The sequence below is a fragment of the Besnoitia besnoiti genome, chromosome VI (genome assembly GCF_002563875.1).
Source record: "Besnoitia besnoiti strain Bb-Ger1 chromosome VI, whole genome shotgun sequence".
Taxonomy (NCBI): Eukaryota; Apicomplexa; class Conoidasida; order Eucoccidiorida; family Sarcocystidae; genus Besnoitia; species Besnoitia besnoiti.
In genome coordinates this window covers 2,429,358-2,450,617 of record NC_042361.1, presented here as the reverse complement: position 1 = coordinate 2,450,617, position 21,260 = coordinate 2,429,358, and the positions used below count along the sequence as shown (strand labels likewise).

The following is a 21,260-nucleotide window of genomic DNA, read 5'->3' as shown; positions in this document are numbered from 1 at the left end:
GGATAGTTCCGTAAACGGGGGCAGGCCGCGCGTCATCGCAGAGTCCCTTCCTCTTCTGTAACCTATTTCTCTGGAAGATTCGCCGCCGTGTTAAGACCCTTTCGAGAACCCGTAGAGTTCTTCCGGCTGTCCTCCTTCTCCTCTTCTTGTCCTCCTCCAAAACGAGCTGACACTGGTCTTGCTAACATACAAACGTATTTTCTTGGTTTACTAAAGAGAGCTGCCACCAAAAACAGCGGGGGTATAGATTTCACCTCAAATAAGAGTTGTTCGGAAGCTCTGATCTTTGTGGATCTTTCAACGCGGGACATTCGGTTTACCACTTGTCACATTACCAGAAACTTACATCTGTCGACTTACGTCTCCGCCGAGCAGCGGCCCTACATCGAGTTCATCCGCACTTTTATTCTTCTCAACTGCAAGACCTGGATCGTGGGACTCGTTGAAAGCTTCCTCGGAAAGTGGGTTGAAGGCGAGCTGGGTGTCCCATGGACAGCGGGTACTTCTTCCCGCATGTCTGTATATGTAAGCTTTCGGGATAAGATTGTGACAGAGAGGGAGTCGGCGGCCTGAGGACAGCGGGAGTGCAGACGAAAGAGGAAACCTTTAGGATACGTTTCTTCTTCGATAAAACCAGCAATCAGCATGGCGGAGCTCGAGGACTCCATTGAAGATCTTCAGGTGAGACTTGGCGCTGCAGCTAGGTCAAGCTGTCCGTTTCGTCCTGATTCGGAGACGCACTAGAGTGCGTTGTAGGCGCAGCCAGCTTTCAACTACTGCGTTTCGATGCGCGTACGCATCGAGAGGTTTAGACGTGGATGCAAAGAGATGCGTGTGTAAATGTGTGCTTCTGCGGATAGATGTAGAAGGGGTGCAGCCAGGTCACCGTGGCGATTCTCCTCTGCAAACCACATGAGCATGTAACTGAGTTGTCTCCGTGTTCTGCATGCGTTTTTCTCATTTGTTTCATATCGTGGTTTTCCCTTGCAGGCGAAGCTCCAACAATATGAAGAGCAAGTGGAGCAAGTCAACGAGGCGCTAAAGCTGCAGCCCGAAGAGGCGGCTCTGCTGAAGCTCAAGAATGATCTGGAAGAAGTTATATCGCTCACGCGCGATTTGATTTCCTTCCAGACGCAGGAACAAGCAGAAGCGGCAAAGGCAGGTAAGAGACCTGCAAAATGGGGGGCTGTGAACCAAGGCTCCTCAGCGGAGGGTCTCGAGAGGAGACGGGGGCCGAGACGCGCGGCTGCATCTGTTGGCAGATCAACACCGCAGGGAGGCGACCAGCTTCGCCCTGGGTAAGATTTCTCTCCTCAGCGCCGGCGCTCAGTACTATGAAGCCGGTAGGCCTAGACTACGTCTCGCACACTGCTTCTGAGTTCAGGCTTCCCGTTGTTTATGATTGCACTGCACCACCACCTCACTGGACAGCTTAAGACAGCTAAATGGATTTCCGTACTACGGTAATCATGTTCCACTCTGAGAGAACGCGGCTGTGACGCAACTCTGTGCTTGCTGCAGAGGCGGCGGAGGCTGGAGAGGCAGGCCGAGAAGTTGAAGACGTGAAGGAGCCGCATGAGGACGCTGAAACACGTGAACGAGACGTCTCGACAACTGGAGCGGGGGTGAAACGTCCTCTCGAGAGCGCAGACGCGTCTGAGAGCTCCACGAGATTAACTCATCTTTCTGGCGGGTCATCCGTCGTGGGACGGACCTGCCTGGCCGAATACGAGGGAAAGAAATTCTACGCCGAAATCTTGGATCTGAAAAAAAGCAAAGTGCGCTGGGCACATTTGAACACAGTTTGAAGATCCGCGCAACATTCAAGCAACGCACCTCGCCTGCGCGTCCACTCTATTTACATATATATTTATAAATATTTAAATATACGTATATGTATTTCTAGGTTTGCACGCGCGTATGCGCGCATATTGACCAGCGCGTGTATCTGCGCCTTTTGTGAGTGGACTAGTCGTCGGCTGGTTCGGCTTCATTCAGCGTAGCTTGGAGTTTGCCTGTCTCGGCCCGGCTTGGCGGTCTTCGCCTCTTTCGCAGTTCGCTTTTCACGCGTGTCATTTCTCGCGTTCTGCCTACGGCGGGGAAGCTTGGCGGTGAGGAGCCGAGTCGAGTCTGCATGCGGGTTTGGCTCTGTGGCTGCGTGTTTGTGGCGGCGTCATGCAGCAAGGCGAGCGCGTCCTCGTCGAGTTCATCGGCTGGAAAAACCAGCAAGAGTACCCCGTTCATCAAGTTCAGCTTCTCAGTCCAGTCGCGCCGTCCGCGGTCCCTCCGGGCACCGCTGCCCAGGCGATCTTCTCCGAAGACGGGTAAGCCAGGGGGGCATGTGAAAGATCTGTCAGCCTGCGGACTCCCGTCGAGCGCAAAAGATCGGGGAGTTGATCCGTTGTAGGGCGCCGCTGGCACGCCGGCGCCTGTGCGAGGCCTCTAGAGGCCAGCAGGGCCTCAGGAAACACGACAACCCGATGTGTCGAGTCTGGGGGGGCGCTGCTGTGTATGTATGTTTGAAGCGCTGCGGCGGCCGTCTGCGTAGATCCACATGCCCGAGGCCGGCGCGTCTGTGTGTCTGCGGGTGCAGGAAGTGGTATGACTGCGTCGTCGATGAACACACGACTAGCGGATACAAAGTCACGTATACGGAGTACGGGAACTCGGAGGAGGTGAAGTTTGACCAGGTTCGGCTGAAGAAGCCCAAGAAGGACGCTCCCAAGAGACGAGTAAAGGAGATCATCACCCCAGGCGGATACAAAATTCCGCAGTACCTCGCAATCAAACCGACAGGCAAGCGTGGTGCAGAGAGTCCCTTCAGGTCTTGACAGCACACGCGTTTTGCATGTGCCTCGCCCCTCTGGCGCGCCGCCTTATATATATATATATATATATATATATATATATATATATATATATATATATATATATATATATATATATATATATATATATATATATATTTGTCACTATGCCTGCACGTAAGATAAATAGGCTATGTGTGTAGCTTAACTGCATGTGAAAGAACTTTCTGATGCAGGCGCATACGCGTGGACGCACTCGTGAACTGTGCCTCCTCGATCAGCAGACAGCCAGAAGGGTTTTTTCCCTGGAATTTCGTTGGCGAAGTCTGTGTGCAGCTTTATTCGCAAATTGTGCAAATGCAAACGGGTCCGCACGGAGCGTTTCGGCCGGTCTCAGCTCTTCCTGCTTTGGCTTACACGTTTGTGGATTCAGACACAGAGGCGCAGAAAAACTCGAAGAAGCGGCGGGTGAAAGCCATCAAAGCTCAGCAGCAGCTCGAGATGGCGGAGAAAGACGCCGAGGATCGCGCGAAATCCTGGCAGAAGTTCAACAAGCGAGTAAGCAGCGCAGCTTCGTGCAGTTCGGGTTTCTCTGCGTTTGTTGGTAGCAGGCAGGCAGCGACTCTCAGTCCAGGCACTGCTTCCCTTTTCGAAGCCATTGCGTGGAGAGGCTTAGTGCAGCTTGGCGACTGTAGGCAGTGCCGAGAGGCCGAATGTGTAGAAGGCAACAGATGCTTGGGTGGCTCATGCAGCGAACCAGTGCTGGGTTTCCCTTCTGCGTAGGCAATAAACCGGCGAATGGCTGGGTACATGTCCGGGCGCGGGCATGAGTCGATGTTTTCTGGCCACGAGATTAAGACCACTGTCAGTATCAGCGTTTTGAGCTCGCAGCCAACAACAGTGAACTCTTTTGTGCCTCGGCGGAAGCACGACGTCGACGAAGACTTGATCGCTGACGACTAGAACAGCAGTGCTTATCCATCCGCTTCCAGTTTGATGCTCCGCAGCTGCCAAAGTCCGGCGGTGTGTTCCCGCGTGGTAGCGAGTCCAGTGTCGCGTCTTTTTCTTCCCCTAAGGCCAGTGGTGTGGCAAATTATACTGTGGGGCGTTTCTATCAGACGCTACCAACGACTCCCAAGTTCGCGTACACACTCACAATCCGATGTGTCTGAACAACTCCTGTTACCAAACTGATGCTCCAAGAATCTCCGGTCTTATCTTCTTCGAAAGGGCGCTGCTTAAGCGCGACAGATACGTTTTGCTTGCCTTACCTTCGGGCAATAGAACACACGTGTGTGCGGTCATGCTAATACAATGTTCATGCTGTAGCAATTAGTTGTTCACACGTCTATAAAAACTTTCCGCGGCACACTCAACATGTGTGTATGCACAAGGCAGTTTTCACGTGTCCGACACAGATAATGGCCGAATAAACAAGGGAGGTGTTTCACCTCCAGTTCCCCCGTCCAAACACATGCGAGAAGTCAGTCGTTGCGCTTTCCTCCCCTCCTTTCGTCTACGTATTCACATCATATGAGGCCTTCACCGCGAGCACGACGAATCATGTTACCACGCCGGGTGGCCTTTCAAAAAGAACAGGGCCACGTTTATGCTGTACTTGGGAGGGCGACACTTCTTTTACAAAGGATAGTTTCCTTCAGCGACGCTGACCACCACACAACTCTCTTCAACGAACAGTTTTACCAGGCTGGAGGGCTTCAACTGTACGCGGAGAATGCTGGAGACAAGTAAAGTCCTCGGAGAGGTTTCTCTGTCGTCCCTCACGCGCTAGTCGCCAGCGCTGCTTTCTTCACCATACATTGCGTCGCACAGTCAGCTGCGAAAGCGGAATAAAGACACGTGGGATCTGTCAACTATTCCTCTTCGAGGTCATCGTCCTCCGATTGTTCTTGCTGCTTCCTCAGGACGGCTTTTCTCCCAGCCGCAGTTTTCCGTCCGCGCCGGAACAAATAGGTTAAACCAAGCATGGCCAATATAACTCCTACAGCGACTGCTCCCGATTTCACCTTGTTAGCTTTGATGGCTTGGGCGCCCGATTGAAGAAACTGCACTGCCCGGGCGAGTTGTGGTCCCCCGCCGGGATGAGCACTTGGTTCCGGTTGCACAGCTTGCACAGGCTCTGTGCACTCTACCGTCTCAGTAATACCAACGAGCACAAGGCCTACCACATTCACGACCACGATGGCCGCTGCTGCGAGTCTACGGCACGCCATCTCGGTATTCCAAAGGGGCAAGACACAGAAGCATCAAAGCAAGTCAGAAAAGCATACACAAACAACTACTACAAACACCTGCACAGCCGTCAGAGCAATCACGAATGCTTTAATGTGACAGAGGTGAGGTATATCGGTGGCGAGCAGCTGCGGGCCAAGCCTATGATGCCAGGCACAGCAGCCCACGTCGCATAACCTGATTCTTCATGGGGTCAGTCCTCACGCGTCTCTTCGCCCCCACTCTCTGCGGCTTTCGCAGACGTCGCGCGCCGCCGGGCTGGGCCGGTATCCACCGGGTGTTTGTGGCATGCATATCGGATCCGACGCCACCACTTGTCGTCACCTTGAGGAAAATCCAAGGTTCACCCAACAAAAGCCGTCTCATACATTGTGCAGACGGTGGCTGAGCGGGCCGAAGCCTGCCAGTAGGGAAGAAGCGACACGCAAGCATTCAGACTCCCAAACGCCTGAACAATCATCGTTTTCGTGGGAAACTGCCACCTTTACCACCAACTCTTGTTGCTAGCAACCGCTGAATAGTGAAGGGGGGGGGGGGGGGCACGTCGATGTCGGATGCAGTCCGTAGTGCGTAAGCCGCTTTGCGGACTACGGAACGTTTCGAGCAAACATTCGAGTAGCATTACGCCCAGGAAAATTGAAGGAAAGTAAACTACCAGCACCATGTCGTCATATCGAAACTCGCTGCTCTTAATTCAGGCGTTTCGCAGTTGTGATGGTGCCAGCAAACACAGGAGTTGCCACGCACCTGACGCTGACGCAAGATACGGTGTTCGCTCAAGCTGTGGACCCCGAAGTTCCGTGAAACCACAGCATCGCACGCAGCCCAAGTCTGAAGCACAAGAAGTCCTCGTGGCGCTCTGCATCTTCAGTGGACTGGCCCGCGCCCGGAGCCTACAAGGTTCTGCTGAACGAACTCTCCATGCATGTGGTCATTTAGGATTGATGTGTCGATTCGCGTGGATTGCTTTCGACCCCCTACCCACCCACGCATAGACATGGGCGATGCGTAAATTACATAGCCGAGGCTGACGTCTTGGAGTGTTGTTTCTTCGGAAAGCAGAAAACAGTATCTTCAACATAGGAAGTCATTTAGAAGACCGGCATGAGCAGCGACAATGTGGGCTATTGGATGTCCGCGAAAGCTATCGCTCCGCTGTAGTTTTCGTCCAGGGAAAGTGTTCCACATATGGAGCTCAAGCGACCTCTTACGCATGTCCCTCTGCATGAGATATGCTTCACATTGTGGAAGCGAGGAGTGTATTCCGATGACAACACATACCTGAGCTCCGAGATCGGCGACCGGTCGCCATGTTTTAGACTATGGCCGGTGTTGCGTTTCTCTACGGTGACGTAAAAACGGTGCCGCAGGGGAGGCAACAGCGCGATAGCCCTAAAGTATGCCGCGCTTGTTGGCTGTCTCGCGGCCGTGACGCCCGAGTTAAGCAGTGGCCCGCAACCAAAACACTCCAATACGGATTCCCACTGCATAAACCCCGGTTTAGCGGCACGCGCCGGAACTCGAGTATTCTCGTCGAAAGCAGAAAGCAGCTTCCGCACTTCGCCTTGGTCTGCCCATCCATTACTTTTTTTAAGGTACACCAAACGATGGCTCGCCTTTCCAGAAGTAAAAGGTAACCAGTCACCGAATGGAAACATAGGCAATGTTGTGCTGTCAAACCTCGACAGCGCGTCATCATGGGTATGGTGACTGTCGGTGTCTTCAGCGGCATGTATGTACGCTTCCGTATAACCCGAGGCGCCATGTGCAACCTCCGGACAGAAAGAAACGAGCAACGCGCAGCGAAAGAACTGCAAGCCACATTAGAACTGGACTATTCTGTAGTTCCGAAATAAGCAATGGCAAAACCTCTTCAGACACAGAGCCGTGCAAGTTCCCCCGCGGACGGCCTTGCTCTGCAGCGCGCTATGCAGGAGGCCTCATCCATGTGGAGAAGCCTGAAGGCAATACTCGAGTTAGAGGTGCTTCTCCACGAAGCCGAAAAGGTACTAGAGGAAAGCCGATTAGAAGAGAGCATGCGGATGCGGCTTGCATCGCGTGTGTCACGTGAGCTTAGATCCTGATTTTACAAGTTCGCCACCCGAGACACCCGTTCATTCCTGTGTAGAAGCGAGCACGCTTGCCGATGAAGTGGAAGACATCGAGAAAAGAAAAAAAGACGTATTTTTTGAAGTTGCACGAATAGAACAGAACGCCCTTGAAAAGGAACAACAGCTTGAAGGAACTTTATTGCAGTGGAACTTGAGTTTAATACAGTAATAATACGCGACAGACGCCACTTGTAAACTCCGTTGTATCGTACGCCTCAGGAAGGCTCGACCACACGGAAGGCAACGACTGGTATAGCACTGCTGTCTGTGCCCGCTACGGCTTGTGGTGACATTCATTTTAGTTTGCATATGCAGGCTACAGGTAGCAAACAAGTGTGGGGAGTTGAACCCCATACGAAGGCAATAGATAGTCGCAGAAACGTAAGATAATACTTCAGCTGCCATTTGCACAACGCCGGAGGCAGAACAAATTCAGATGTTGCATGCTCCATTAGCCAAGAAGACGCCCTTTTCCGCCAGCTGCCGGCGCATCCCGCCGCTGTCGCTGTGGCCACGACGCAGATCAAAGCTTTATCGGGGTCTCTCCGCCCCGCCCCCCCATGCCGCGAGTCCCTTCGAAAATAAAGAAGCATGTGAAGATGCTTGAGTTTTGACGTAAGGCAGCCATGATTTGGCACGACTACTTGAGGAAGTTTCCTCTGCTTGTTCCCTATCATTCTAGTCCTGTCCAATGACTTTCTCGCACGCACAGGCTCTGTACGGAGACTTCGCTAATTTTTTTTCACCTGAATACACTGGTAGGCGGAAGCGGTTCCCCGAAGAACTAACGCTCCTTGTCACGCCTGCGCCATTCTAAAAGCGAAACACGCTCGACGTCATCCCTGGCTGCGCAAAACGCGATTGGCTCTGCAACATGCTAGATACCTAAACTACACGCCTGGTGCGTCGTATCACTTGGTCGAGGTGGTCTTTTCCCCTCCACCCCCCCCTTCCCCCCCCCCACCACCCGCCCCCCCCTCGCGGCAGTGATACCAGACTGGCGGGAGGCAAGGCCAGTCACTCGATCTCTTTGCCGACGAAAAGCTACCATGGCCAGTCTTTCCGTACGGTGCCGAGAAACGAAGAACCGCAAGTGACTCACGTACTCTGTGGATTCTCCGCTGGCGTGAGAGTTTACAGACTGCCGCCAGCCCTCGAAATGTCTTGCGCCAAACACAGTCACCGCCATTCGGCTTCCCGACTCTCGAAAACAATTGTTCACTGCCCACCGGCATCAACAATACAACCTTTGCTTGCTCCGGGAGCATGACAGAAGAACGAATTGAAAAATAGTCAAAGGCAGAAGAACAGATCATTGCCCCCAGGTGCCACATGGGAAACGCGCACAGCACAAACCATTGTGTATTCACAAGCGGAATCACACTGATACACACCTAGAGGACATACACATATCCGATCAGACCCTGCCCGATCCTCCGTCGCTCAAAAATTGTCGAAGAACGCCTGCTGCTCCGCTGCACCTATTGGCGGGGAAGAGGACTCGGTTGATTCGGCGTATTTATCGAACATACTACTGTCCTGCGGCCCCCTGGTATTCGGTAAATACGGGGCACGAATGCTTTTGTTGTAACACTGAACCCAATCAATGCCCTTGAAAAACTTGTGATTTTTCACGTCCTCTGCCCCATCTTTCAAGCATCCGTATCTCTTAAGCGGATCGTGGGTAAGCAGCCGTTTAACAAGAGACTTGGCTGCGTAGTCGAAAGATCGAGGAAATTCAATTTTACCTGCAATGATCTTTCGGTAGATGCCAAGGGGATTCTCGTCGACAAACGGCGGATGACCGGCAAGCATCTCGAACAGCAAAATCCCAAGAGCCCACCAATCAACGGGTAGGCCGTGGCCCCGGCGAGTGATTGATTCTGGCGCGAGATATTCATGAGTTCCACACAACGTCCAAGTGCGATCTTTTACAACTTTCGCGAAACCGAAATCAGTGATTTTGATGTGACCCTGGGAGTCTATGAGGAGGTTCTCCGGTTTGAGATCCCTGTAGACGATGTGCCGCTGGTGCAAGTACTGAAACGCCAGTGTGATCTCGGCCGCGTAGAGACGAGCCTGATCTGTCGGGATACAATTGCGCCGCCGCAAGTGGCTGAAGAGTTCCCCGCCGTTAACATACTCCATCAAAATGAATAATCGCTTTTCATCTTGAAAGGCAGCCTGCGTTGACAACAACAACAAAATGCTGACCGCCGGTGTGTGCTGTACTGGAAAGGGCCATGCAAACCACGAAGCCCATATACACCGCCGCAGAACTGGAGATCTGCTCGCCACTTACCAGGAGGTTAACAATAAATGGATGCTCTATCGACGACAAAATTCTCTTCTCGTCCTTCACATGCTCGACCTGCTTCATCTTCACTATTTTGTGTTTGCTCAGAATCTTTAATGCCATCGGGGGATACCACCCGGCCGCGCCACGCAGATCAACTATACACACTCGCCCGAATGAGCCAGTGCCAACAGTCTCGTGAAACAAGAAGTCGTCTATCGATAGATTTCTCGCCAGGAGATCCTGACGAACTTGGGAAAGAATTCGACTCTCACGATCGGCAACTTTAGGGGCCGGCTGCGTCGCTCGCGGACTGCATTCGACTGTAACCGACGTTCGACTGCTCGTAGACAGCAAACTATCCCCTCGACTGGTCGCCATCGTGCTCATGCTACTGATCTTCCCCCACATCCTTCCCAGTGGGCCAGACACAGCAGAGACTGACCCCATCGCACCCGCGTGGTGAGCGGTGGCACTGCCACCGGAGCACAGTGCCTTCTCCGCGACCGGGGAATCTCCACTAGACCGCTGCGGCGGCTGAGTATATGCCTGCGAACGCGGTGCCATGTGAGCAACCGTCCTACTGGAATGAGACGGCGAATGGGACACACCAAACAGACTTCGTTTCGTCAACATCTGAAAACCCGAAGGCTCCCGCGAAGGGAGAACCCCTGCCGTCCCAACCGATGCACCGTCAGAAGAACCGCTACCCAAAAAGAAGAAGTTACCGCGGCCGAAGAAAGGTCTTCTCTGAGGAGGCTGCACCGGATACTGCCCGGACGTCACCGACATTGTACACAACGGCATACTAGAACATGTAAGTGACGGTGCACAAGTCCTTGCATAACGATCCGGTCATAGAAAATCTAATGGATACGCCCTCTTGTCTCCTTCCCTCTTCCAAGCCCTGACGGAAAAAATGTCACGGCTGCAGGACGTGCAATGCAAAAACCTGTGTGATCAGGGTCCTCGAAATCGTTGACGCTTCACCCTCCACGGAACTAACTAGCGTAGGCGCTGATGGCTTGCTCCTGTTAAAAACCAAGCACTGGCAATTGCCATATAAGAACTCTGTGCCCCTTGAGCACAGTCAAGAAAGGACGCAGAAAATAGAACGGAACCTCGGAAGGCACACAAACTCCCTTCTGCATCCCGAAGCGTGAATCTGCACGGATGCAGAGAAAAAATCGCGACGGGCGCGAGTTTCCCAGAACTTCTTCCGTCAGAAGATGAAGAAGCGTTCCGTGAAACTTTTCCCCCGCGAGCACTGTTCTGTACAAAAACCGGCAGTGCGAAACAATCGTGTACAACTGTTTCCTGCGGGATGAGCAGGCACGAGCTCTTCTGCTCCCAAAGCACCTAATCATACATACAGCTTTCTCGATAACTCAGACAAGCACTCTGCTTTCCCATGGCGCGTAGAAACACTTTTCCAAGCCGAAGTCCCAGAATCGACTGGATGTCCCCGTCACTTCGGAAGAAAAGCGCCCTACCCCATAGACTCTGTACACTGAAGCGAGCGCTCGGCCCGACCACAAATCAATTGGCATCCGTGAGAATGGCCCACAGTGCACGCCGGGAAAATGACGTTTATTTGACTTGGTGACGGACCCACGCCTTTCAAACGCCCACGTCACCCTGGGATGTTAGAGACGAGCACCTGTTCTGTGTTGAAATGGAATAACAGCACTTCCAAAAGCCGCCCGCTGCCCTTGGTAGTCCGGCCCGATCTGCCTGAAGGGATTTCCAAAACAAGACAGAACAGGAAGCTAAAAAGGAACGAAAAAGGGCCTCGATGTGGCTAAAACGGCCCACGGCCACACGCCGCTTTGACAGGCAACGTTGAAGCGCTCGTCGGACCGCACAGGTGTTGCAAGTGGATCGTCGTGAGAGGAAGATCATGAAAGAACAAGCTAAAAATCAGAAACCTTGGGCGAGAAAAAGCGGAGATTTCACTTGGAATAGCCGATCCAGAAAAAAAGTCGTACAAGCGGCTCTTCCCCCGGGTGGCGCCATCAAAAAGTGGTTACCTCTCCCGGCTGTAATCACGAACCTCTGGTACCGCCTCCTTCCCACGGTTTTCACCGTATTTGGAGCACCAGCAACGATGTCTAGTACGTGACAGAAGGCCACAGACAAAGACGGACAACACGAAGTTGCCTTGAAAGCGATCCACCAATGATCCCGGCTGCGTCCCCCGAATCTGGCTTGCGAGTAGTAAGAGACGAGGACATCACCACCATCGTTCCCGCAACCGAACTGCTGCAGAAAGGTAAAGTGTGGCCGCCCGTTCAACGCGAATAGATGGCCTGCGCAATATAGACCCCCGACGCGCTTTCCTGAGGGCGCAGAAAACACTGAGTTACGCCGAGAAAGCGCAACTTTACTGCAGAAAGGGCTCTCACCCGCATGCAAAGGTGGGCCATCAGAGAACCGGAAAAAGAACACGCTACTCTCCACAGTAATCAGGCCGTTCTCCCTCCGCAACACCCCAGCGGAAGTCGGACGGCGCCACCCGACTGACCACAGAAGCCTGTTCACACGCGAGCAAGCGTCGCATGGCCTGGTGCGGCGACTTCTCAGGGGACGTCACCCGCGAGCTGCCCCCGACGATGAAGCGCAGAGAACTGGATCAACTTTGCAAGAATTGGCAGTCTACAGGTTGCGCTTTAATTTCATGAGCGGCAAGAGCACAAACCCTACGAAATATGCAGCGCGAATGGGAAAGGGCACCACCACCACCCTCAACGCGGCTACACCGTAGCGTGCCTGGCGCTGTCGCAGTCCACTATAAGCAGCAACACGCGGACGTGGTCCCAGCTGTGCACAGCCGCAGTGGGATCAATAGTCACGCTCCTATACGGGGTTTCAAAGTACATCATTGCCACCGAAGAGAACACAACTTGTAATGCATGCAGACAAACAGTGAGATAGCGGAAAATTCGGAATTGACCCGTTTCAATTGTACGTTGGACATTGCAACTGCCGGGGCAGACAGAGGTTATACCACAGGTTCTTTTGCGGCCATCCACCTAAACCAGAGGATAGAACACGGCTTGCATTTTATTCAGACACCCCGAATGACGAATACTTGTTTTGATACCGAGAGGGCGGCGGGGACGCAACTGCGACTTCAGAATTCTCGGGAGTGTCGAAACCGAGCGAAGCATGGAGCGAAGCGATGCTTTTCTCTGCCGTGAGCTGGGGACGCCAGGGAAGCAAACTAGAGAAAGCGCTGGTTCGGCATGCGAAGTCGACTCGCTATTCTCTGTGCCCGCACCGGTTGATGCATACGTTAGGAAAACTAACTTTTGTACGAGAGCTACACGATTGCCGTGGCATTCACTTCGGCAGTTGCCATCTAGATTGCCGGCGGAACAATACGCACGAATCGGAACTGTGTTGGCGTAGGAAGGGTGATCTCCGCGCAGTACGCTAGGAAGTACATTGGAGGACGATGTGGACCAGACGTACAAGCGGTGTGGTTGGTATGGTGTTACTCGGGTCCGTACACCAGTATTAGGTGGCTCCAGGGCGAGAGCTGCGTTACGAGTGGCCTGCCGAGCCCACCGACCGATTTCATTGTCACCGTCGGTAACGGGACAATATGTAAGCGCACAAGCGGCTCTTGGATGACACCCAGAAAACAGTGTGCGGCCCCGTGCAATCTCGTCCGACCAACGGCAACGTAAGCCCCCTTCGTGCATCGTGGCCTCTGCCTCATGGAGAGCAGTTTCTTTTCGTGACAGCTGCCACAGTCGAATGATCCTCTCTCAGAACTTGTTCCGTCCTGCCAAGCGATTCATGAAACGTCTCAGTCGCCGAGGTGTATCTGAGTCTGCTTGAGCCAACTGTCTTTGAGGGCCGAGCAGTGTAGAGAAAGATGTGTGCTCTTTTAAGGCTTGCCGGTATGTATGTGCAAAAATATGAGCATGGAAACCCGAAAGCTTGAAGGCTTTCTCACGACCGAAACTACTACTCCATGCTTGCACTGCCCTGCAGAGATCGTAGAGAGTATAGCAAAAACGCTCGCCAACACAGGAAATGACAACGTATGTGCCTCTTACAACATAGGTCACGCCCTGAGGATATGACTTGCCTCAGTGCCAATCTACATCCAGACGAGGGCGCCAAACCACTTTCCCGCTACAGAAACGACACAGCAAGTCCTCTGAGTGTCTGCGAATGCAGTTGCAGTCAGGGGAAAGGGCCGGACAACTGGCTCACCCACTACGGTACACTCTGGGCGCCTCAATCTTGGATGGGGGCGGGGGGGGGACCGCCAGCCTTCGGGAGAGCGGTACCTCCATAGCCTGGGGGGTGTGCTCAAAAGGTATGCAGGCATGCGAAGACCGGTATTCGCGCTTGGTGCGCCGCACGACACACCAAGACGCGCATTTGAGAACACGCAGGCCATAGTTTGAGCTTGACACTACACCAGAACACAAGAAGGGCGAAGTCCAACACATCATTCCCAACATGACGGCATAGCAACGGAGCTGTTGAAGATATCAAAGATTTTTGAACTTTTCGAGGGAGTGCTTGTGAGAAAGCATCACGATTCCAAAGGAGGTAAGGGAAGAGAGGAGGAACACTCGATCGAAATGAAGATGGAAAACTCGAAAGTCGAGGGAAGGGGCAATTACCTCTGTCACCGCATCCCTATATGACTGCGGTAAATACATACGCGTAAGTAGAACACATGCTGAGAAGTAGAAACCCATGATTTCAGACATGACCAGAGCGAATACATTGCTCGATACAGATGTAGAAACGTAGCGAAACACAGCAAGCAATTTTTCAATGAATCCCCGAATTGTCAGCGCGATGATCCACCCCAGCAACAGGAGGGAGAGGTACGGCGAAACCACCGCGACATTTAAGGGAATATTCAGATAATACAAGGCGACCTCTAAAGTCCTCGTTGCTGGGTCCGTGGTGTTCACGCGGCCAAGCAGCACGTTGGTGGCAGCCGTAATAATCCGGTAGACACACACCACAGTCATGCACCACCCCAACAAATTTTTTAGCCTACCTAAGAGAGTTCTGCTAAAAATCGCCTGGGCGCGCGACTGAACGAGATCGTCCAAGCCAACGAACAGCTCTCTAGACAAATCCTCCAAAGCGGCAATCTCGCTCTGAAGCTGTTGGCACTCCTTCTCTGCCGCCCGGCCCTTCACAGCTGCCACTATCCTTTCACAGAGCCACCTGACCCGTGCCCACACCGCCCGCAAGCACGCCCACATTCCAAACGACGTTCCATTCTCGCTGTCGCTTTCTGGGTGGAAACTTCCCGTACTGGCGAGGCCGGCACCTCTGCAGTCTCCAGGCCTGACTGGTCCTTCCTTCACTTTGAGCCTTTGCGGCCCAGTGTCCTCGCTCCTCTCCCAGGGACATCGGTTTCGCGAAGATTGCCGGTGCGTCTTCACCTCGCTGTACACCAGAGGCAAGCCAGGCCGTTCCCTCACAGGTGGCGACCCCTGACGAAGCTTCGGAGTCTGCTGAACCGCGCAAGCAGCCGACGCGAAGTCTGGTTCCTCCACACTCGGCGCGGCGCAGTGCGCCCCCACGCCACTCACCGTTGAACTGCCGCCTATCGTACATCCTCGGCCTGCGTGCGCACAGCCGCCAAAGGGATACTGTTCTGTCCCCGGGTGCGCCGCCCCGCCGCGTTCTGCGTCACTGCCCGAACTCGCATGTCGGTAGCTTGCGTCGGAAGAGGCGGAGCCGCCGTGCACGAAGACGCTGACTCCTTCCTCTGTCTCGACGCGTCCGCGGCTCGCTTGCACACCCTCCCGCACCCCTGCGGCGCCCCGGCAACTGCCTGGCGGCCCTGCGGGATGCAGTCCCGTCGTCGGCGTTGGCCAGTGGGACGAGCGCCCTGGCCTGGTCAGCGACTGCTGCAGTTGCTTGCGTTTCTTCTTCTTCTCTGCGATCAAAGAGAGCGTCTGCAGCAGGCGTTGTTCCACCTCTGCCACTTGCTCCTGGGAGACCGGCGACAGAAAGGCCGTGATATTCCTGTACGGGTAATTGACGGACCCGAAGCCCGCCAGCGCCGACACCACGGTGACGCCACACACGCCGACGTACGCGAGGAGACACTCCGTGTAGGACAGGGAAGAGAGAATCGCGGGATCGAGGTGGAGGAACCGCCCCGACTGGTAGAAACACGACCAGAGAAGAGGGAGGAGAATGACGCATCCGAAGGCCACCAGAAACCACCGGCGCCAGGGGATAGGATACCGAGGAAGAAGGGCAGCGAGTTTACCGCGCGAACGCTCTGTCAACGGTGACGGGAAAGTCAAGGATGCAGGAAGAGGAAGGGAGGCCGGAAGACTTAGATGGCCAATCGAAAAGGCCGGAATGTTGAGACTTTGTAGTGATGGAAAGGCAGACACGAGGTCGGGAATTTTGAAGAGATCTTGGTCGGGCACAAGTAGGTTGTACACAATAAATACAGGCAGGATAAGGTAGAGAAGTAGTAAGACGCAAATGAGGTCGACGTTCCAAACCAACTTCCTTAAGGTTGGGTTCAGAATATGGAGAAGCTCAAGCAACAGAAGCTGAAGCATAGATACACATACTGTAAATGTAGCAGCGAATAGGTTCTGGACCGACAGGCGCTTGATTTCGTAGTCGCGATACAAGTGCTTCGCAAAGAACCAGTATGCACCCATGTAAAGGCATGCATGAAAGCCTACAACTGTAATGATGCCGAGCAACAACCCTGTCAGCGTGTTGCTAAGAGGAGATGCGGCTGAAAGAGGAGGGATCGTCATGTTCGGTAAGCAACAGGGTTTCACAGTGAGAAAGAGAAATGCAGCTCAGTCAGCCGCGCTCATGCACCGTTCTTCCAAGTTCCTGACACATTACGCAACGAGGCAAAACAGAACACCGCTCACAAGTTCCCTGTACCGCCTGACCCCGTCCGCTGAGTTCTCTGCGCCGCTCAGGAACAGAGGAGCTGTCATTCATTTCTGCACCATCATTTTTTAGCATGGGCAATCTCTCGATGATCGTCCAAAGTCCGCCGAATGGCAGCCCGTGCGGGGATCACACGGCAGAGACGGTTGGGTCGAGAAGTCGGATGCGACGATGATGCCTTTGCAGCAACCATTTCCCCAACCTAATTGTCCACAGAGGCAACGGGGGACGTAAGGCGAGGCCGCAGAGAAGAGCCGATGTGTGCTTATATGTACACATGGAACATTTGTTCCAGCAAGACGGGCAGTGCGCTCAACGGGATTCCGGACGCCTCAAACGATAGGCTGGCTCCCCTGGGGCGGGAGCGCACGCATACAATGAACACAGGTGATTAAGAGGAGTAGAAAATACAGCGGCACCACTGTTTCTCAACGTGTCGACCAAACACTGAGGGAAGAGCTGTTTCCCGTTCAGTTCACACAACCTGAGTCTACAAACGCATGAGCATCACGTGCGCGTCCGAGTCAGGACCTGCCGTTCTTTCTCGACGACAACAAGTGAAGTAAACACGAACAGAGTGACTAAGCTGCTCCTTCGTGCCAGGCGAACCGCAGTTTGACGAACCTTGTCGTACACATTTCTCTCCGTTTTATGGGGCCATGCAACGCAACACTCGACGAAACGAACCTCCCTAGAGAAACATCTACAGTCACATGGTGCCGTTCGGGCCGTTAAAGGAGAGACTCAGCTCCCCGGCTTCTTCCGCCACGAATATCCGGCAGAAAGACAACGAGGAAATCGTGTTACGGCTGAGGGAAACTACAGGGAGAGGTGTTTTTTTCCGAGCCGTGCGCGGACATCAGCGCGCTGGCAGCTTTTCTCTCCCCCTTGCTCTCTGCGCCCTTTCACAGCTGCTCAGCGTGCCGATTCCAGTGACGGCACTTGGTCACTCTACGAAACTGCCAACCATGCGCGCTTTTTCATGCAGAGACATATTTGTGTGTGATATTTTCTAGCGGCAGTCGTGACGGGAACCGTCCAGGAGACGTGCTCCACGGTTTTTGAAGAGCGTGTGAGCAACAACTTCGCCTCCGTTGCCCCGGGCTCTGCATGTCTAGCCTGTTTCTCACTACCCCCTCGTACGGACGCTCAGTGCGCGAGCACGAGGGGTATACATTCGTAGAGCTGCACCAGATAAATATCGAGGACTGCCAGTCGAGAGCTCAAAACAAACTTTTCCAATCGTGACATACTGCTGCTTGCACTGAGAGAACTACGTCGGACCGCCTGTACTAGAGGACTTGGGAGTGGTAGCCGTCGTTTGTTTTTCCGTAAAACGGCGCTCTCCGGTATGCATGGGAGGGGCGGTGCGGGGGCGACCACGGAAGGGCAGTTACGTCCATTTTGACAGTAAGAACATTGGTCTCATCGGAGGAAACTTATGGAATTGAAGGCGCTTTGGCCTACAAAATGCCATCTTCGCCACTAGAGACCGGGAAACTAACCATCTCGATTCACCGGATTTCACGTGTCTCCTTCGCCTGACAAACTATCATTCACGGCAAATAGAACACACAGGCCTCCGACCGCAATGCAAAGTCAGAAACGCACTCAGGACTTTCAACCGGGAGATACATGAGACAGCACAAGTGCCTGGGTTCTAGATAGGGGCCTGTACTGAATCGGGATCTGCGTCGTCCCCCTTCTCTGATTCACGCGTGGCCTCAGAGCCTAAATGGAAGAGAGCTAGATCGGCTTCTTCAATTACAAGGAATTCATTCTCACTATCCGGAGCGGAAAAGACGCAAAACATCTCCTTGAGTTCAGCGCCAACGTCCTCGTCTTTCTTCTGTGCCACGAGATGCGCAGCGATGGACTCCAAGGACGGCTCCGCGTCCTGAGACTCGCCGCCCACCCAAGACGCTCTCCGACCGGGTGTGGCTGCGTGTATATCAGGCGTCTGCATGAGCTTCCGGAGTTCATCATACTCGCGAGGATGTTGCTCTGCAAGCGAAACGAGCCGCCTGTACGTGCGGGCTTTTTCGAGATCCTGAATCCTCCACTCGTTGACAGAGGTGATTAGAAAGGCACTGGCAATAAAGAAGCTACCTATGCCGCCCACGCCCCCACCTCCGCCGCTCAGCCAGTCTGCCGCCGCGGCCGCTGGCAACGACAAGAGGGAACACAACGCTACGAGGATTGGAGATGGTAACAGCAAGAGAGACACCTGGAGTAAAAGAGTATGTAGGCAACTGCATACGCATACGAAGATGAGAAGGATGATGAGAAGTGGCGGGGGTAGCGATTCAGGAAATACTTCGAGACGCAGCACATGTAAAATGGCAAGTGGTATCCAAAAAATAAACAGACTTAGCACTCCTATAATGCCGACGATCAAAAAAATGAACGCTAAAGGGAGGTTTGACCTCCCGTTCAGGATATAATTTTTGAAGACAACCTCGAAGAGCCCGTAGGAAGCTGCGCAAAATACCGACAACAAAACACCTGAGGTTGACGTTGGTTCACCCTCATTATGGTAGGCTATCAACGCGACTCCGACTGTAGCAAGGATGAGCGCTACTATTTGCACGCAATCATCTGCCCCTTCTTTATACAAACACACAGTGAAAAGGAAAACAAAGACCGGATTGATATTATATATTGCTGTCACGGTTCCCACACTCATACCGTCCTTGCCCACCGCAGATGTCCATGTCCACGACTGAAGCAGGTAAAGAGCTCCAATCCACGCGCATGCCCAAACGAGTTCATCGAAACTGGCGTATTGCACATCCGTTTCCACGAAATCCTTGAGAAGCTCGTACGTTTCGCTTAGGTATGGAGTATAGATGTGCCTTCTGAAAGGATGTGCAACAGACTCTGACAAATAATATTTAATTTTGCTGCTCCACAGATGTTTTCGAAGGTTCTCTCCACAATATTTAAAACAATTCCTTATCGCTCTCAAAAACAGGAAAAAATTTCCCTGCGAAGAATATCCAGGATTGTGCGAATCGGCTGTAGCCTTTCTCTGTGGAGCCTGTAGTTGCAGACCGGAATCCGAGTCGGCGCGCGCGCAGGAATCAGTTTCTAGTTGTCCTTTAGTTGCATAGCGCCTTTCCCCGTCACGGGATTCTGAAGGTCGCTCCTCATTTGAGCCAAAAATGAGTAAACCTTCGACACCATCTATCCACCACTCGCTTCCCGAGTCGTCTGCGGTCGACTCCTGGCCCACTATGCCATTTGCTTCATCTGTATTTATCGGTGAGCCTTCCGGAGCACCTTCGTCAGCAGGTATCAAAGGCTGCTGAAGCTCTGCTTTCAGCAAGCCAGACCGGAAGCGACTGGCACAGGGGCTTGAAGCGCCACCTTCTCTCATGCAACGCACCGACGGGGGCCACGGTAGTTGCTGCTTGCTTTCCAGCTTCTTACTTTGAGCCGCAACATCAGTCGGGGACACACGCACAAGCTCAGACGACTTACTTGATATTTCGTCAGAAACATTCCCCGTTTCAGCGCCGCCCGACTCCGCGGCCAGCGGCCAGTACCGCCTTCCCTGGTGAGACTCCCGTGGATGGGGATGGACCGACGCCTCCTGGTTCACCTCACTCAAAGGGCAGGAGCAACTCCCACCGTCGCCGCCGCTCTGGTTCCTATCCCCAGAAGAGACACCGTGCTGATCGCCTTCTACGGACGAGAACCGGACGCGCGCACTGTCACCAAGGTCCGGGGCTGTCCCGCGGGGGGATTTGGCGCGCACCAGTTCAGTTTCACACACACTTGCGCATCGGCGTCGTTTCCGTCGCTTGATCGCCGCAATTGCAAAAAAGAAGAAACACACCTGCAGAGACTGGGAAAACCACGACATGAAATAGGGGATATTCAGGACGACGACCCTGGTCTTGACATCAGAGTCACCAGACACAGTTGTGCATGGTTCGCCGCTTTGTCGGCCGCGATTAAGATTAGATGGCGATCCTGGAGACTTGACACCATCGTGGTCTCCACCTCCCCCCTCGCGACACACGTAGTGAAGTGCGTCATGCCGCTCCAGCTGCCGTTCTTGTTGAAGCAAACGCGAAATCTCACCACTGATCAAGTATAGAGCAATGTTAAGCAAACAGCATAAGAGGCCAAACAACAGGGATGACAGAGACGAGTCCTTGTACGAGTGAAGCGTCGGAGGGCTGTTGGTGAGCGGTGGAAAGAATCCGGGAGACTCTCGCCGCAGCTCCGCTCCTTCAGTGACACCTTGGGCAACAGCGTTGCGATCGGGCGGCGACAGACGCCGGCGGCCAGTCTTTGGATGCGGCCGCATTCTAAGGCATAATGCACTGTGAGATGAAAGAGACAAGGTGCCTTTTTCGTGGGTGCATTCACTGCGTGCCCTGTCAATCAACCTGACATGCATTTGCGCCTTCATTTCTCAATATGTCCGGCTGCGCCCACTATCCCTACTATATCTCCCGATTGCAAGCCCGCCGCCTCAAATCCGTTCCAGGAAAGACAAGGCGCTTACGCCCCATGTGACAGGCGGTGCAGGCCGTCTGCGACACTATAGACGCGCGAGAATTTCGAGAGGGGCCTCGTCCAGCTCCATCCACGGTGCCCTCCAGTGCCGAAATAAAGCTTGCATATGCTGTCAGCAAAAAACGCAGTCCCGGGCGAGATATTCACCCTGAGTCCTACACCCGTGACATGGACAGTGACACTCTCTGCTGGCATGCCTCCATCAGGGACATTCGAGAGCCTCAGGAGCACTGCAGCGACGGAGGCCTAAACAAGGCATCTACAAGCAACCACCAAACGCTCCAACAGAGTAGCCTCTCTTGCAGACATACTGGTAGTGTGCGTATCCTGGAGATCTAC

General features: G+C 53.6%; 5 protein-coding genes across 5 annotated transcripts; 1 reads left to right on the top strand and 4 right to left on the bottom strand.

Moving 5' to 3' along the window:
- Window positions 1–645: 645 nt before the first annotated feature.
- On the top strand, window positions 646–3,770 carry BESB_067600 (malic enzyme; the record flags this gene model as incomplete). Its single annotated transcript, XM_029365153.1, has 7 exons — window positions 646–681; window positions 991–1,162; window positions 1,522–1,778; window positions 2,182–2,324; window positions 2,594–2,796; window positions 3,241–3,365; window positions 3,591–3,770. 7 exons carry the CDS (start codon window positions 646–648, stop codon window positions 3,768–3,770), a joined length of 1,116 nt encoding a protein of 371 aa, XP_029218736.1.
- Window positions 3,771–4,681: 911 nt separating this feature from the next.
- On the bottom strand, window positions 4,682–5,041 carry BESB_067590 (uncharacterized protein; the record flags this gene model as incomplete). The annotated part of the gene is made up of 1 exon (XM_029365152.1): window positions 4,682–5,041. One exon carries the CDS (start codon window positions 5,039–5,041, stop codon window positions 4,682–4,684), a length of 360 nt encoding a protein of 119 aa, XP_029218735.1.
- Window positions 5,042–8,614: 3,573 nt separating this feature from the next.
- On the bottom strand, window positions 8,615–10,274 carry BESB_067580 (AGC kinase; the record flags this gene model as incomplete). Its single annotated transcript, XM_029365151.1, has 2 exons — window positions 8,615–9,355; window positions 9,474–10,274. 2 exons carry the CDS (start codon window positions 10,272–10,274, stop codon window positions 8,615–8,617), a joined length of 1,542 nt encoding a protein of 513 aa, XP_029218734.1.
- A 3,704-nt stretch (window positions 10,275–13,978) lies between these two features.
- BESB_067570 (putative G protein-coupled receptor 89) lies at window positions 13,979–16,246 on the bottom strand (the record flags this gene model as incomplete). Its single annotated transcript, XM_029365150.1, has 1 exon — window positions 13,979–16,246. One exon carries the CDS (start codon window positions 16,244–16,246, stop codon window positions 13,979–13,981), a length of 2,268 nt encoding a protein of 755 aa, XP_029218733.1.
- A 1,805-nt stretch (window positions 16,247–18,051) lies between these two features.
- Window positions 18,052–20,709, bottom strand: BESB_067560 (uncharacterized protein; the record flags this gene model as incomplete). The annotated part of the gene is made up of 1 exon (XM_029365149.1): window positions 18,052–20,709. The coding sequence occupies one exon, from the start codon at window positions 20,707–20,709 to the stop codon at window positions 18,052–18,054; it is 2,658 nt and encodes an 885-aa protein (XP_029218732.1).
- Between the last annotated feature and the right edge of the window lie 551 nt (window positions 20,710–21,260).